Raw genomic sequence first — 18,653 nt, forward strand, 5'->3', positions numbered from 1 at the left:
TTTTTTCAGTTCAACATACCGCTTCTCCTGAGTTTGGGAGATGATTATTGTTTAGTCTTACTTTTCCATAGCTTCCTTCTGCTTTGCGACCCAAAATGCAGTACCAGCAGACCTGCCAAGGAGAGAGATGAGCCTGTCATCTCTAGTCAGTTTAACACAGCATTTGATTTCTTTTATCATGATGTGGCAAAAGGAATACTTTTCTATACAAAAATATAACTATTCAAGTTTTAAAATATGAAAGCTCAGTTTACAGATACTTAGGTTTACACTTTTTAAAAAATACAAATATAGTTTACCTGGGACCAAGACTAAAATATTATTCATTATTAATTACTTTTAGCTACTATGAAGTGAGCAGTTCCTATGTGTTAAGCACTGTTCAGACAGTGGCAGAGAGAAACTCCAAAGATGAGCTCATCTTGATGACAAAAAGACCAACACAGAAATGATTTTCACATTTTATTTAATAATAAGTGACAAAAAGCAAGTGGTAAAAGAAGCAAGGCACTAAATTGTAGTGTTTTAAATAAAATGTAAAAATGCATATGAAAAAGCCTAAAAGAAAATATTTCTAAATAAGAATAGTAGAGTTTGGATGATAAAATGGTAAGATTATGGGTAATATTTTTTCCTCTGGTCTATAAATTTTCTGAAACATTGTATTCCTTTGATAATTATTAAATACAGATGTAAACCAAAAGCAAAATGCAAACTGCACAGGAATAAAAAGCAAACTTAAAACTTGACTAAATGGTTAGACAATAATGGTCTTTTTGCCAAAACATCAGAATAATGGAGACTCCTCATCATCATGAATTATTCTCACTGTAGGGAAAGGGCGAGAGGTGATACCAGGGAAAAGCACCATTAGGAGGTACACTGTGAGGGGTAGGTGAAGGGGGTCGCTTCCTTTTCCCCAAAGGCCCCACCTCACAACATCTCAACTCCTAAAACTAGAAAGAAAGGGTGGGGGGCGGGGAATGTACTTGTCTCAGAAGCAGCTGCCTCTTACAGCTCCGCCTGCTGTTTCTCCCTCTGGGTCAACAGAAAAACGCTAATTGTGTGTTGTCTGCACAAGTAGTTCTCCACTCTGACTATGCAACAGGATTGTTTTTAAAATACAATTTGTACATAATCAACCATTAAAAAAAAAAAAATTACATCTACCCAAGCCTGCCTCCCTCAATGAATATGAATACCTAGTGCAAAATAGCCCAACTTTTGTGTTTTTAAAGAAAATTTCTCAGGTGATTAAAGAGCACTAGGAAAGGTAGAACTTCAAGGACAGAAAACACGCTGAAGGAACTTGGAAGATGGAAGCCAGAAGAAGAGGGGAAAAAAACCAGCTCAGCATGACTCTCAGAAAAAAACTTAGAAACTAACTTTCCTTGACTTTTCATGTTAAAAAGTGCCATAGAGGTAAAAAGGGAAGAACTGTGCTGTTTTATGACCTAGATCATTATTGCTCTAAGTGAAGCTCTACATATTTTGAAGCTCTACAGAATTTGAAGAGTAAGTTCTCTCTAAAAGCATTTTTACAAGCAGGCTTTATATTTCTATGTTGTTACCCAGATGAAAACATCTTAGTTGATATAAGAAGAATAAGTCCTTAGGATCTATGTAAGAGTAAGGACACAATGGACAAACCACCACTAACTTTCAAAGTAAAACGTTATAGATAACATTCATATTTTCAACTATCAAAATAGATGTTAATGCAACGAATGCCTTAACAAGAGGATTTTGAAAAACAAAAGATGGCTGAAATTGCAAACTAGAAAATGTATTTAAGTCCACAGCACCATCTAGTGCTAAGGAGTAGGTAAAAGAAGGTGTCATTTCCAGCAGCATGCAACTCTCCCAACATAGAACATACATCAACTTCACATCATGTGCTGAGTAACAAGTCTTACAGCTGCAGGTCAAGTGTGGGATTCTTACGTCTTCCTATTTCTAACCATTATGAAATAAACTAGTCACTAATTTGAGATACATAAAAAATAAAACCCTGATTAAATAAATCAAAATATTTACATAAAAACAAACAAAAACTCTTGGGAAATTATCCAGTCTTAGTTCTATCCTGAATTTCTAAAGCCAATGAATCCTTATTCTTAAAACAGATCCCCCAAATCCAAAGTTGAATTTTAATACTGCTAGAAATTGCAATAATGCATTTATCATAGCACAGTTGGGTATAAGATGAATGCTGTTACTATTCTTTCAATTATAAGGCATTAGGAAGGTGGTATTACTTCTCACTGACATCCACCTCCCATTAGTCTAAAACTCCTCAAAAAACAGAATTGTGCTTTGTGTTTACTTCTATACTTTAGCTCACACAGAGCTTAACAGACAACAGACACTCAATAATGATCACTGCACAGAATTTATGAAAAAAAATCTTCAGATAATATAATCACAGAGTATAACCTCATTAACTGATTTTAGGAAACCTTATTACATATGGTTAATACAAGAAATGTAGGGACCTCGGTTAACATGCCAAGAATATGATATAATATCTCATTCAATTTTCACAGCAGAAACATTTTACAAATGAAAAATTAACAAAAACAAATTTAAGGAAGGTTCAGAAAGTATATTCAGACTTCCTAATCTAATACTGCTGTGCTAGAGCCAGAATTTTACATCTGTGTTTGTCTCACTTCAAAGCCCATGCCCTTACCACTGTATCAAGTCAGTGTAAGCTCAAACAGAACATCCTAAGGATAATCAAAGAAACAACTTTGTTTTTTATACAACATCAAAGAGCATGTGTTCATCACCCAAATGAGGAAAATGTAATATTTAAGATATGAATTAGATGTAACCAAATGCGTGTGAGGAAACTAAATCTCAAGTTACAGTCACACACAGACTAATTCCAAGGCACTGGGGCTGGGCTTCAATAAAGACATAGAGTTATGACTTATAATGTGATTGGAATTACCATTTGTTTTTATTAAAAGAGTCTTTTAATAAAAATTTAGCCCAACCCTTTGTGACCCCATGGATTATATATTCCATGGAATTCTCCAGGCCAGAATACTGGAGTGGGTAGCCTTTCCCTTCTCCAGGGGATCTTCCCAACCCAGGGATCAAACCAGGGTATCCTTCATTGCAGGTGGATTCTTTACCAACTGAGCTATCAGGGAAGCCTTTTATTAAAACAATCCTCATTTACTCAGAAGAATTTTAGAAAGAGCCTTTAAATTCACCACCCCTCAATTTTCTTATCTTCAACACTGGTTCTCAGAGTAACTTTTATCCCCTTCAAGTGTCTGACTCTATTTTAATGAAACCTTCTTGATACTGGGCACTCCAGTATATCAGTGTATGACTGTCATGGTGATGAAGGTACTTCGAGAGAAATGCTTCTCTCTTATTTCTCCTTATTATATATTTGGGTGTACCAAAGCTCTATGGAGCCAAAGGGGAAATAGCATAAAGGCAAAAGCGTCATGAAGAAACTAAGTGTAGTTAAGACATTAAAATATTAATCTCAGTGTTCAGGGTTTATAAATAAGACTATCCAAGTGCTAAAAGCAATAAAACTATCAATCATTACATTTATTGAAGTACCTTTGATGCTTTCCTTGAGGTAAAGATCAAAATAGACAACATACCTTAACATCAGAAACAAATGGGGCAGGTTTTAATGTCACAGAACGGTAAGTTCGGGACAGCAGGATGGGTGGAGGAGGGACCCTGCTTTTCTTTCTTTCGGCAGTTTCCACATATTTCTGATATGAATATTGTATACTTTGTTCTGCTTCAGTCTTCTCAATCAAAGAATATGCTTCCTATGATAAAGTATGAAAATAGGAAAATACATTTCATGGGCTTGAACTTCATTTTATTGGAGAATTCTGGTGATGTTAAACAACATTATCTTGATATATGTATTTTGGGGGCCTTAAAATACATATTTCAAGCATTGAATGATATTCCAGAAGTAAAAACTAACTACTAAACAAGGACAAGTAAAAAATAGCTATTAAGACAATTACACTGTATGTCTAACATGTATATCATTATTATTATACATTAATAAAAGACATTTCAGTTCCAGATCAAGTCCTCTGAATATCTGCCATCATATTTCATTATCCTTAAAAATTTTGTAACACAATTATCTGTATTTATATTTATGAATTGTATATTTACACTTAACGCAACTTGAAATGTGACTCTCAAGTAATGATCATTGGTATATGTGGTTTACAAAATTAATATTATTGAGGGTTTCTTACTATCAGCAGAAAGAAATAAAATATACACAAATATCTATTCTATAAACCTAAAGGAAAGGCAATAACCTTTTTAAAGGTTACGCATTTAGTGACAACAATAAAACAAAAAAAAAAACATAAAAATCAGAAAATCTAAATATTACCAAAGTAAAATGAACTAAATCAACAATAATACATGTAAATGAGTTAAACTTTTATATTAAATGAAAAAGCAAAGACTGATAGAGTGCTAAAGCAAAAACCCATGTAAAGACTAAAATTGAATGATAGAAAATAGAATAGCCTTTCAAACAAACAGTGCTTGGATGATTAGACATCCATGTGCAAAAGAAAAAAGAGGGAACCATATATCACATTATATACAAATAGTTAACTCAAAATGAATTATGGACCCAAATGTAAAAGCTAAAATTATAAAATACTTAGGAGAAAATATAGAAGTAAATATTCACAACCTTGAGTTAAACAATGCTTTCTTAGATATGACACCAAAAGCACACCGACAAAAGAAAAAGCAGATAAATTTAAATTCATCAAAATTAAAAACCTCAAATGATATAATCAAAACAATAAAGACAGCTGACAGAATGGAACAAAATATTTGCAGATCATATATTTGATAAAGGAATTGTACTCAGAATATATAAAGAACTGTTGCAAAAATTTTAAAAATAATAAAATAATAAAAATAAACAATAATGAAAAATTCCACTAAAAAATGAACAAAGGGTTTACCTGAGGAAACCAAAATTGAAAAAAGACACAAGTATCTCGTTCATTGCAGCACTATTTACAATAGCTAGAACATGGCCACCTGATGCAAAGAGCTGACTCATTTGAAAAGACCCTGATGTCGGGAAAGATTGAGGGCAGGAGGAGAAGCGGACGACAGAGGATGAGATGGTTAGATGGCATCACCGACTCAACGGACATGAGTTTGGATAAACTCCAGGAGTTGGTGATGGACAGGGAGGCCTGGTGTGCTGTGGTTCATTGGGTCACAAAGAGTCGGACACAACTGAGTGACTGAACTGAACTGAACTTTGAGAACATGGAAGCAACCTAGATGTCCATCAACAGATGAATGGATAAAGAAGTAGTGGTACATATACACAGTGGAATATTACTCAGCCATAAAAAGGAGAGCATTTGAGTCAGTTCTGATGTGGTGGATGAACCTAGAACCTATTACAGGGTGAAGTGAGTCAGAAAGATAAAGATACATATCATATTCTAACACATATATATGGAATCTGGAAGCATGGTACTGAAGAATTTACTTACAGGGCAGCAGTGGAGAAACAGACATAGAGAATAGACTTATGGACATGGGGAGAGGGTGAGACGTATGGAAAGAGTAACATGGAAACTTACATCACTGTATGTAAAATAGATAGCCAGCGGGAATTTGCTGTCTGGCTCAGGAAACTCAAACAGGGATTCTGTATCAACCTGGAGGGGTGGGGTGGGATGGGAGGTTCAAAAGGGAGGGGATGTATGTATACCTATGGCTGAGTCATATTGAGGTTTGACAGAAAACAACAAAACTCTGTAAAGCAATTATTCTTCAATAAAAAATAAATTTTAAAAAATGAACAAAGGGTTTGAATAGACATCTCTCCAAAGAAGATAACACAAATAGCCAGTGAGCAGATGAAAAGATGCACATTATCACTGATCACTGGAGACGGAAATACAGAAGCTAACTCAAAAATACAAAAGCAGAAAAATCTCGACACAGGAATAATGATGAAAGAAACTCAGATATCCAAAAACCTACTTCCCACAAGTGTCAATCTTAAATGATATTATTAAAAGTTAATATTTCAAATCTCAAAGAACTGATAATCCCTATGTCATTTGTTAAATTTCTAACTACAGAGAAAGATAGATAGCTTCTGAAATATATTCTAAAACTACTACAGCTTTGGTAACAAAACCTGAAAAAACGACTGCACTTAAAAACAGAGAATTCTTTTTACAAATACAAATGCAAACATTCTAAATAAAGTACTAATTCACTGATCTAATAATATATTAAAGGAATATACTGTAATTATGTTGTCTCCTCAGGAATAAAAGGATGATTTAATACTAGGAAATCTAGGAATATAATTTAACTTATCCATAAATCAAATGAAAAAAAATATGATTATAGGCTCAATGGCCAAAAATATATTTGAGCAGTTTTTAAGATTATTAATTTAAAAAAGAAATCAAAAGGGAAGTCAAAAAGTATCTTAAGACAAATGAAAACAGAGCATACCAAAACTTACAGGATTCAGCAAAAGTAGTTTTAAGAGAAGGTTTATAGTGAAAATGTCCACCATAAGAACAAAGATCTCAAATAAACTAACTTTTTATCTAATTTCTTCAAGGAAAAAGAACAAAAATCCTAAGATCAAAGTTAGTTGACGAAATAACAAGGATCAGAGGGGAAATAAATAAAATAGAGACCATAAAGACAATATAAAAGCTCAACTAAAACAAAAGCTGTTTTTTAAGATTAAAAAAATTGACAAACTTTTAGCTAGATGAATAAAAATAGAGAAAGACTCACATATTAAAGAAAAGAAAGAGGAGACAACTGATACCATAGAAACACAAAGAATCATAAGAAACTACTATGAACAATTATATGCCAACAACTGAATAACCTAGAAGGAGTGGATAAATTTCTAGTAATATACAACCTACCAACAGTGAAATACCATAAAGAAATAGAAAACACAAACATACTAGTAACAAGTAAGAAAATTAATAAGTAATCAAAAACTTCCTGATAAAGACAAGTCCAGGACTAGATGGTTTCAGTGGTAAATTCCTACCAGAAGTTTAAAGAATTAACACCAATCCTTCTCAAATTATTTCAAAAAACTGAAGAGAAGGGGACACTTACACACTGATTTGACAAGGCCAGCATTACCCTGATACCAAAACCAGACAAGGATAGTATAATACAAGAGAAGAAAACTACAAACCAAGATTGTTGATGTATACCTGAGATTAACACAACAGTGTAAATCAACTGTACTCCAATAACTTTTTAAATTTAAAATAAAATAAGCTACAAAGATACACTGTACAGCACAGAAAATAAAACCAATATTCTATAATGACTATAAATGAAATAGGGCTTCCCCAGTGGCTTAGTAGATAAAGAATCCACCTGCAATGCAGGAGATACAGGAGAAATGGGTTCGATCCTTGGGTCGGGAAGATCCCCTGGAGAAGCAAACAGCAACCCATTCCAATATTCTTGCGTGAAAAATCTCATGGACAAAGGAGCCTAGAGGGCTACAGTCCAAAGGGTCACAAAGAGTCGGACATGACTGAGCAACTAAGCATGCACATAAATGGAATAGAACCTTTAAAAGTTGTAAATCACTATATTGTACACCTGTTACTTACATGATATTGTACAGCAACACTTCAATTTCAAAAAATAATTTAAAAAAAAAATACTGTTTTATTGCCACAAAACAATAGTACTGAAGTCCAAAGTACAATCATTTGAATGCAATCTCTCTCCCTATAGTTCCCATTAGAGAACACGTGACCTACTTCTTTTCATAAGTTACTCAACACTTAAAAGGGCTTCCCCGGTTGATCAGCAGTAAAGAATCCGCTCAGGCCTGGTGCACTGGGAAGACCCAGAGGGATGGGGTGGAGAGGGAGGTGGGAGGGGGGACCGGGATGGGGAATACATGTAAATCCATGGCTAATTCATTTCAATGTATGACAAAAACCACTGCAATGTTGTAAAGTAATTCGCCTCCAACTAATAAAAATAAATGGAAAAAAAAAAAAAAGAATCCGCCTGCAATGCAGGAGCCAGAGGAGACACGGGTTCAATCCCTGGGTCGAGAAGATCCCCTGGAGAAGGCCATGGCAACCCAGTCCAGTATTCTTGCCTGGGAAATCCCATGGACAGAGGAGAGGCGGGCTACAGTCCATAGGGTCACAGACAGTCAGATATGACAGAAGCAATTTAGTATGCACGCAGCATGTATGCAATGCTTATACGGACAGATTGATGTTAAATATATCTGAAAATGCCTTAACATCCACAGTGCAGCAGAACACTTATGGAAAGATGTAATGCAACTTTGAAGGGCATGATGACAATCATAAGACTGGAAAGATAAAGGGCCATATTTATTATTCATCTAGTAGATCTCTCAAAGTATATTCTGGGTTCTCAACAATATTATGTACATTTCAGAAGGAGAGGAAAAGTAGGTTAAGTCCTATCCAAGAATCCTAACAAAGAATATTGCTGAGAATAAAATATACAACTTACAAGATCTAAGAGAAAAGACAGAAATGTGTAGTTTGATAAAGAAAAATCTATTGAAAGCACCAAAAGTTATCCTGATATGACAAAACAGAACATCCCAGAGCGCTTAAAGTGGCAGAGAACACAAGTAGTAGTAATGATGACGGCTAACATTTACCGACTGCATACACTGTGCTCAGTCGCTCTTTGTGGACTGTAGCCCACCAGGCTCTTCAATCCATGGGGGTTTTCCAGGCACGAATACTGCAGTGGGTTCCTGTGCCCTCCTTCAGGGGGTCTTGCCAACCCAGAGATCAAACCCAGGTCTCCCACATTGCAGGCAGATTGTTTACCATCTGAACCACCAGGGAAGCCCTTATTGACTGCTTACTCTGTGCCAAATGTTAAGCATTTTACAGGCATTTCATTAAATCTTCCCCAAGATCATCCATTTTACAAATGAAATTAAAACTTAAGAGAGCATAAGAAACTTGACCTTGATCATATAGCTAGTCAGCAGCAGAACCACAGCTCTAATCAAGATCCTTCTACGTCTAACCACTGTGATTTCTTGTCTTAATACAAAGTAAAGTTTAAAAGAAGCATGAAAAGGCAACCTAGGTGATGTTTTCTCTGCAATAACCTCAAAATATTTAAAAGAAAAACACCCTAAAATGTAAATATGCTAAAAGAGTGAAGTCTTCTTTTGAAGACTTGGGGTCAAAATACGACCTCATAAGAGGGGGGTCAGAATCAAAAAGGCGTTAACTCTTCATGAGGAAGATGGAACAATTTAAAAGAACTGAGACCTCTGAAATAAATTGGCTTACATATACTCTTCCTCAAAACAGCAAACAGGATTGATTTGACTAAAATGCTACAGAATAGGGGAAATCATTTCAGTTGGTAACATAGTTAATACAACAGGATTCAGGAGTTCCACACTGTGTTCAGTCCCCCAGTCATGTCTGACTCTGCGACCCCATGGGTTACAGCCCTCCAGGCTCCTCTGTCCATGGGATTCTCCAGGCAAGAATACTGGAGCAGGTTGCTATTTCCTCCTCCAGGGGATCTTCCAACCCAGGGATCAAACCCAAGTCTCTTGTATCACCTCCACTGGCAGGCAGATTCTTTACCACTGTGCCACCTGGGAAGCCCTGAGTTGTAAATCCAGGAAATATTAAAGCCAGGAGTGATTAGAACTTCTAGTGGCTGGGCGTCTTCATTAGTTATGGTTCCAAATTAGGGCCATAAGATTAGATTTTGTGTTGATTATAAAAAATAATCTACTAATCCATAATGCTCTCTTTGCTTAGAGTTGAAGCACTATAACTGAATTTTGGAACAGTCAATTACTGATTTAAGTTTCAACAAACAGAACAAGGCAATCACTAGATGCATCAGTTAGGGTTCTTTGGTAACAGAAGTAACAGGAAAATGAGACTTTGACCACAGCAAGACCAGAGGCAAGAGGGTCCTCAGAATACAACTAAAAGAATCTGATCAGGACAGAGGTATCAGAATGAATGAATGCCAACTCTGTGTGTGTGTGTGTGTGTGTGTGTGTGTGTGTGTGTGTGTGTGTGTGTGTATGCTCAGTTATGTCTGACTCCTTGCAACCTCATGGACTGCCCACCAGGCTCCTCTGTCCATGGAATCTTCCAGGCAAGAATACTGGTGTGGCTCATTATCAGAGAAATGCAAATCAAAACCACAATGAGGTACCATTATACACCAGTCAGGATGGCTGCTATCCAAAAGTCTACAAGCAATAAATGCTGGAGAGGGTATGGAGAAAAGGCAACCCTCTTACACTGTTGGTGGGAATGCAAATTAGTACAGCCACTATGGAAAACAGTGTGGAGATTCCTTAAAAAGCTGGAAATAGATCTGCCATATGACCCAGCAATACCACTTCTAGGCATACACACTGAGGAAACCAGATCCGAAAGAGACACGTGCACCCCAATGTTCATCGCAGCACTGTTTATAATAGCCAGATCATGGAAGCAACCTAGATGCCCATCAGCAGGCGAATGGATGAGGAAGCTGTGGTACATATACACCATGGAATATTACTCAGCCATCAAAAAGAATTCATTTGAATCAGTTCTAATGAGATGGGTGAAACTGGAACCCATTATACAGAGCGAAGTAAGCCAGAAAGATAAAGACCATTACAGTATACTAACACATATATATGGAATTTAGAAAGATGGTAACGATAACCTTATATGCAAAAAAAGAAAAAGAGACTCAGATGTATAGAACAGACTTGTGGACTCTGTGGGAGAAGGCGAGGGTGGGATGTTTCAAGAGAACAGCATCGAAACATGTATATCTAGGGTGAAACAGATAACCAGCCCAGGTTGGATGCATGAGACAAGTGCTCAGAACTGGTGCACTGGGAAGACCCAGAGGGATGGGGTGGAGAGGGAGGTGGGAGGGGGGACCGGGATGGGGAATACATGTAAATCCATGGCTAATTCATTTCAATGTATGACAAAAACCACTGCAATGTTGTAAAGTAATTAGCCTCCAACAAATAAAAATAAATGGAAGAAAAAAAAAAAAAAGAATACTGGTGTGGGTTGCCATTTCCTCCTCCAGGGAATCTTCCCGGCCCACAGATTGAACCCCTCCTCCACTGGCAGGAGGAATCTTTCCCATTGAGACAACTGGAAAGTCCTGAATGCCAACTAGTTTTTGTCTAGTTTTGCTCAAGATTCAGATTCCAAAGAGGGAACAACCTATCGGCCTAGCTTGCCTCACCAGTCATCCTCTTGGCTGGCTGAGAAGACTGGCCCTGAAAAGTCCCACCTGGTTACATCTAGTGGGGAAAAAGAAATTCCTTCAAAGGTGGCATTTGGAAAGGAAAGTGGATGCTCGACAGAAAACAGCAGTATATAATCTGCCCTGGTACCCTTAGCACTTGTATTGAAGAGTATTCCTGCCTCTGCCCAGTGAGAAACTGCACTGTAAAGATGCTCAATGTTGGACTACTGGACTCTGAAGTGAACTAAGAGTGAAGATCATAAGCCATATGCTGATTCCTCTACTTGATCAGCAGAAGATCAGGGACATCTCAGGCTGGTTCTAGGTGCAAGCCATTAAAATAAATCAGAGGTATAGTGTGTAAAATGCCAGCAAGGACTTCCAGAAGTCAAATAACCAAGAGAGTAAAATGAGAAAAATAAATCCCCACAATAAAAAAAATAAGCCAACCATCTCATCTGGAAGGCTAACAGGTTCTTATCAAAAGTTGGTCCCTTATCTGTGGCAACAAGCTGGTCCACCTTTAATGGACTTAGAATAAAACAGACACCTGATGAGAGTATTCATCTCTACAAGGTCAGGAAACTTCTGAAAAACTGAAACACGGTATGAATTATTGAGGAGTTCTGCAAAGACCCAGGCTTTCCAAATCTTTTTTATGGTATCAGGTGACACATCAGATACTGGTTTGGGGATAATTCTATTACCAGATGATGATAATGTAAAGTATGCTGTAATGTAGCTGGAAAAAAAAATGATTGCCAAGGGAAATAAATTTATTTGTCTTCTTTAAGGAAAGAAATTTTGGCAATTATTTGATCCATAACATCATCGTTTATGAGAGTACCCTGAGGACTAATCATTAAGCTTTTTAACACTAGGATAAAAAAATTTCCATGGAGGAGCAGAAATGGCCATGGACAATTTCAGGACTTCTAAAAAAATATTCAACATTTCCCAGCTGGTGACAATCCTTATGGAGGGCCCCTCATAAAAAAAAAGTGGAGCCTCTAAATGCTTCTCATGAGTTTAAGAGGATATTATAATTTTTCTTAAGTTAAAATAGTTTCATTTAAGAAATAGAAAAGATACACACGGAGAAGAAAATGAACATTTCAGCTTTCCCACGTCTCCAGTGTGCTTCCAGTCACGAGAGTGGGAAGATAGAGACATAACAGGGGAATGGGTATATTGTGATAGCATAAAGACAAAACTGTGTCATAATAAAACAAAAGAGAAAATCCTGGAGGATTACTCTCTCTGAACTCTAAGAGGCCATGAGATGAGTCCTGAGAGAAATAGTTTCTAAAAGATAAGCTTTACTTGCCATCGAAATAGGACTGCAGTACCAATGTCCTCCAAACACTGGCTAATAAAGATTGGTTGTAGAAGCATCTGCTAAGAAATGGGATCCTGAACGCACCCCAGGAGTCTTCCAACAGAGATCAGATACCGCTTGGCCTGGTCAGCTGAGACTGCCCAACACCATCTCAAATTCCTTCATTCAAATACTGGAGATTCTAATGTATCAAGGCTCTCCCGGAATAGGACCAGGACAGACTTCCTCCCCTTGAATGCTGGCAGCATCCATCCAGAACCCTTAGATTTCTTTTGAACCAGACTCTACTTTCTCTCTGGCCTCACCTTTTACCATCCTTTCCAAACAACCCCCTCCTCTTTGCCATTGCGTCTCAGCTTCTGTCACACTGAAGGGCCTACAGGACTACAAGCATTCTGTGACCCTTCCCACCTCAGGACCTTTGCACAAGTTGTTTTCTCTGCCTTGCATGTCCTTTCCACCTTTCTCTTTCTCTGTCTCTGGCAACTCTTGCCTGTCTTTCAGTATTCAACTTTGTGTCATCTTTTCTGAATGTTTCCTCAAACATTCTCCACTGCGGGGTGAGGTATTCTCTTCCTGAATTTCCCTGGCACTCTTGCAATTAAAGCACTTATGACAATGACTCATAATCACTTGCTTACATGTCTATTTTCCCATAGACTGGATTTATCTTGAAGGCAGAAACCACAAAGAGTAGGCAATCCATCAGTATCAGTTGAATAAAAAAAGGATCTTTGTTTTTATCCCCTATACTCAGCATATAATACCAGGCACATTGTCAACTTGCTTTGAAACATTTGCTCAATGGATCACAGGCCCTCAAAACCATTTGTTGGATAAATGAAGTGACAGACTCATGATCAGGAAACCCTACATGCCAGAAATCTGAAATTCCAATATTCTACTTTCTGACTTCAAACACCTATCCTTCTAGCTCTCTCAAATTCTGATTTTATGGCCCCCGACCTCATAGAGAAGCCTGATCTCTTGATATCTCCATAGTTTACCAAGTCTTTAAAAGCCTTGGTGGGTGTTACTGCCTTCCCTATTCCATCTGCACCCATTTCTCATTGTGAACTTTTAACCTATACTTTCATACTTTTTAAAAAATCCAATCTGATACAGATCTCTATTGTCACAAGAATTCTACTGTCACAGCTACTAAGAATACCACACCAGGATAATATCATACCATTCAGATGGGGCCTTCTGGAAATCCATGGACTTCAACCTCAGCTAGAACTTCAGGATGCTGGCCAGTCCTTTATCTTAGAGTTAGCGCCTTCATCCATTCCTCTCCACTCTCCCATCACCTTCTCTCTCCTCAGTCCATCTACCCAGCCCCACACTCCATGGTTGGCAGATCGCCTTGCCTCCTACTTTAACAGATGATTCAGATAAGAAAGTAACCACTCAACTCTCTGCCTCCACAAGAGACTTACTGAAATCTACATCTGTCTGTGGCTCCTTGCCTTCTACACCAGAGGGATGAGGTGCCTGCTCTGCAGTCCACCCTCCATTGGAGAGGAATCGCTTTGTATGTGCTTTCAGTCCCATCTCCTTTCCCTCTCCTATTATAGGACCCCCTCTGTATGTCAGACTCTTCAACTCTGTATCCTCCCCTAGCTTTGACCTACACTCTTCTATCCTGTGTCAGTCAAGCTACTGGCAGTCTCTAATTTACCATGTGCCATTCATTCAGCCTACACAACCAAAGCTTTGTGATGCATAGGGACAAAATAAAACAGAAATGTGATTCCCCTCAGGAATTTAAACTCTAAAATCAACATAATGAATTAGTAAGAAGACAGAACAATTTCCAGGTCACAGAGAGACAACAGCAAGGCAACTGGTCCACAAATCATCAATCTCCATCTTAGGAAAGGTGCCGTAGCCTAAGGACGTTAAGTATTTCAGTTCCATAGTAAGGAATACACTTATGCTTGCACAGTGTCACTTACATGCTACAGTTTACCTCATTTTGAACCCTTCTGATTTTATTTGGTTCCCTATGTAAGATACCCCCTGCAGAGGAAGAATTTCTTTCTCAAGACAGTTCAAGGCAGGAGATATACATTAATTTTCCTGCTTAGAACTATTTCACTTCACACAGAGAGGACTAAACACAGCAAATCTGAAAGTTCATAATCTAATGTTAAGGGCAACACATTATTTTGAAAAAGGAGCAATAAATCATTCATTTTTAACAGGGGTTTCAAGTCTGGGCTAAAGTAAGGAATGGTACAATATTACCGTCAAGTAGTTCTGTAGAGAAGAACAGGTTGCATCGTTCTCAAACATTAGAAGAGTTTTCTGCATCAAATAAATTGCTTTAGATAGCTTATTCTTCCTTATTTTATTCATTACACTTAATTCTGTAAAAGCAGACAACTATTTTACCAAAAGGGCAATATAAAAACTATCTTGAAGAAATTTGGAAAGGCATTTTCTCCTAATTTTAATTACCTGTAAAACAATCAGGGCTTGCAGTTTTTTTTAGTGTCTCTGTACCTTTGGTAGATGTACTTTTGCTCACAGTTGGAATCTGCAAAACTGAAAAAGAAAGAGAAGAAGAAGACGGTCATTACAGTTAGCTTTACATTCAAGAAAGGAAATACTTCTAAGCACCAAAGAGTAACTCTCTATTTGTGAATTATTGCTTCCTCTATCATTCAGTTCAGTTCAGGTCAGTTGCTCAGTCATGTCCGACTCTTTATCAACCCCATGGACTGCAGCACGCCAGGACTCCCTGTCTATCACCAACTCTCAGAGTTTACTCAAACTCAAGTCCGTTGAGTCGGTGATGCCATCCAACCACCTCATCCTCTGTCATCCCCTTCTCCTCCCACCTTCAATCTTTCCCAGCATCAGGGTCTTTTCAAATGAGTCAGCTCTTTGCATCAGTGGCCAAAGTACTGGAGTTTCAGCTTCAACATCAGTCCTTCCAGTGAATATTCAGGACTGATTTCCTTTAGGATGGACTGGATGAATCTCCTTGCAGTTCAAGGAATTCTCAAGAGTCTTCTCCAACACCACAGTTCAAAAGCATCAATTCTTCGGTGCTCAGCTTTCCTTATAGTCCAACTCTCACATCCATACACGACTACTGGAAAAACAATAGCCTTGACTAGACAGACCTTTGTTGGCAAAGTAATGTCTCTGCTTTTTAATATGCTGTCTAGGTTAGGGTCATAACTTTTCTTCCAGGGAGTAAGCGTCTTCTAATTTCATAGCTGCAGTCACCATCTGGAGTGATTTTGGAGGTCAAAAAAATAAAGTCAGCTGCTGTTTCTACTGTTTCCACATCTGTTTGCCATGAAGTGATGGGGCCAGATGCCATGATCTTAGTTTTCTGAATGTTGAGTTTTAAGCCAACTTTTTCACTCTCCTCTTTCACTTTCTTTTTGTTTTTTTTTTTTGTGGATCGTGATGTGACTTTTTTTTCATTTATTTTTATTAGTTGGAGGCTAATTACTTTACAATATTGTAGTGGTTTTTGTCATACATTGACATGAATTAGCCATGGATTTACATGTATTCCCCATCCTGATCCCTCCTCCCACCTCCCTCTCGACCCGATCCCTTTGGCTCTTCCCAGTGCACCAGGTCCGAGCACTTGTCTCATGCATCCAACCTCCTCTTTCATTTTCATCAAGAAGCTCTTTAGTTCTTCTTCACTTTCTGTCATAAGTGTGGTGTTACCTGCATATCTGAGGTTATTGATATTTCTCCCGGCAATCTTGATTCCAGCTTGTGCTTCATTCAGCCCAGCATTTCCCATGATGTACTCTGCATCTAAGTTAAATAAGCAGGGTGACAATATACAGCCTTGACATACTCCTTTTCCTATTTGGAACCGCTCTGTTGTTCTATGTCCAGTTATAACTGTTGCTTCCTGACCTGCATACAGATTTCTCAAGAGGCAGGTCAGGTGGTCTGGTATTCCCATCGCTTTCAGAATTTTCCACAGTTTGTTGTCATCCACATAGTCAAAGGCTTTGGCATAGTCAATAAATCAGAAATAGATGTTTTTCTGGAACTCTCTTGCTTTTTTGATGATCCAGAGGATGTTGGCAATTTGATCTCTGGTTCCTCTGCCTTTTCTAAAACCAGCATGAAAATCTGGAAGTTCACGCTTTACATGCTATCTAGGGCCACCCAAGACAGACGGGTCATGGTGGAGAGTTCTGACAAAACGTGGTCCACTGGAGAAGGTAATGGCAAACCACTTCAGTATTCTTGCCTTGAGAACACCATGAACAGTATGAAAAGGCAGAAAGATAGGACACTGAAAGAGGAACTCCCCAGGTCAGTAGGTGCCCAATATGCTACTGGAGATCAGTGTAGAAATAACTCCAGAAAGAATGAAGAGACAGAGCCAAAGCAAAAACAGCACCCAGTTGTGGATGTGACTGGTGATGGAAGTAAAGAATGAGGCTGTAAACAGCAAGATTTCATAGTAACCTGGAATGTTAGGTCCATGAATCAAAGCAAATTGGAAGTGGTCAAACAGGAGATGGCAAGAGTGAATGTCGACATTTTAGGAATCAGCAAACTAAAATGGACTGGAATGGGTGAATTTAACTCAGATGACCATTATATCTACTATGGTGGGCAAGAATCCCTTAGAAGAAATGGACTCAACAAAAGAGTCCGAAATGCAGTACTTGGCTGCAATCTCAAAAACGACAGAATGATCTCTGTTCATTTCCAATGCAAACCATTCACTGTCATGGTAATCCAAGTCTATGCCCTGACCAGTAATGCTGAAGAAGCTGAAGTTGATTGGTTCTACAAAGACCTCAAGACCTTTAAGAACTAACACCCAGAAAAGATGTCCTTTACATTATAGGGGACTGGAATGCAAAAGTAGGAAGTCAAGAAACACCTGGAGTAACAGGCAAATTTGGCCTTGGAGTACAGAATGAAGCAGGGCAAAGGCTAATAGAGTTTTGCCAAGAGAACTGGTCATAGCAAACACCTTCTTCCAACAACACAAGAGAAAACTCTACACATGGACATCACCAGATGGTCAACACTGAAATCAGACTGATTATATTCTTTGCAGCCAAAGGTGGAGAAGCTCTATACAGTCAGCAAAAACAAGACCAGGAGCTGACTGTGGCTCAGATCACGAACTCCTTATTGCCAAATTCAGACTTAAATTGAAGAAAGTAGGGAAAACCACTAGACCATTCAGGTATGACCTAAATCAAGTCCTCTATCAGGTCATCTTTTTTCACTAATAGATAAAAATTCAAACAAATCTAGTAGAGTTTTATCATTAAATTCTTTTATTAGCCACAGTATGAGAACATGAAGAATTTTCAAGTTATAAAAATATTTGATTTTCTATTTCACCTTAAATAAAATCATCTTGAAGGTTGATAAATAGGATCCAACCTACTTTTGGTCACTTTCCTTCCTCTAAAGCTTTTCAAAATTGCTCCATCCATGGTCCCTGCAAGAATTCTGGGTACCACATGAAGATCTCCACTTTGCTCTATCTGCGGCTGATAAAATCAGAGCCTCTCTCAAAATTTTCAACTAACACACAAATTACTGCCAGCTGGTTATGAGCAGTGAGAGATCCTGGTGTGTAGCTGAGACTGACCATCATGGTGGTCCAGGAAATAGGTAGCAGGATGAGGGAAAAGAAGATGAAGGTATGCTGACCCAGGGAGGTAAAAAATATATCAATAAACATTCTTGATTTTATAGGTCTGGTTCTCAAAAGACCTGGCAATAGGGTACCTGTAACAACCTTATAATAAACCCCTTTTATTGAGGTTTAATTATTTGTGCTAATGCACATGAGCCACCATGGGATGATGACTGCCTGATAAAAAGATATCAACAGACACCATTAAAAAATATAAAGTCGTTAATGGCAAAGGATAAGGAAATTTACCTGCATGGAAAACAGAAAATATTGCACCATTCTCTCAGCACCTAGAGTATTATAAATGCTAATTAAGTGATAGCTCTCATGATTATAATC

The 18,653-nt window shown here is 37.9% G+C and overlaps 1 protein-coding gene across 8 annotated transcripts in view; it reads right to left on the minus strand.

The window, feature by feature from the left end:
• Positions 1–18,653, minus strand: part of CFAP54 (cilia and flagella associated protein 54) — a 298,472-nt gene that overhangs the window by 223,658 nt on the left and 56,161 nt on the right. For all 8 annotated transcript variants that reach the window (XM_070454137.1, XM_070454138.1, XM_070454135.1 and 5 more), the window contains 4 exons: positions 15,119–15,205; positions 14,906–15,027; positions 3,633–3,809; positions 20–112 (listed from right to left, as the gene is read on the minus strand). In XM_070454137.1, the coding sequence (XP_070310238.1) occupies positions 20–112; positions 3,633–3,809; positions 14,906–15,027; positions 15,119–15,205 (479 nt within the window). The remainder of the gene's footprint in view (positions 1–19; positions 113–3,632; positions 3,810–14,905; positions 15,028–15,118; positions 15,206–18,653) is intronic.

This window comes from Odocoileus virginianus, chromosome 23, assembly GCF_023699985.2.
Source record: "Odocoileus virginianus isolate 20LAN1187 ecotype Illinois chromosome 23, Ovbor_1.2, whole genome shotgun sequence".
NCBI classification, from domain to species: domain Eukaryota; kingdom Metazoa; phylum Chordata; class Mammalia; order Artiodactyla; family Cervidae; genus Odocoileus; species Odocoileus virginianus.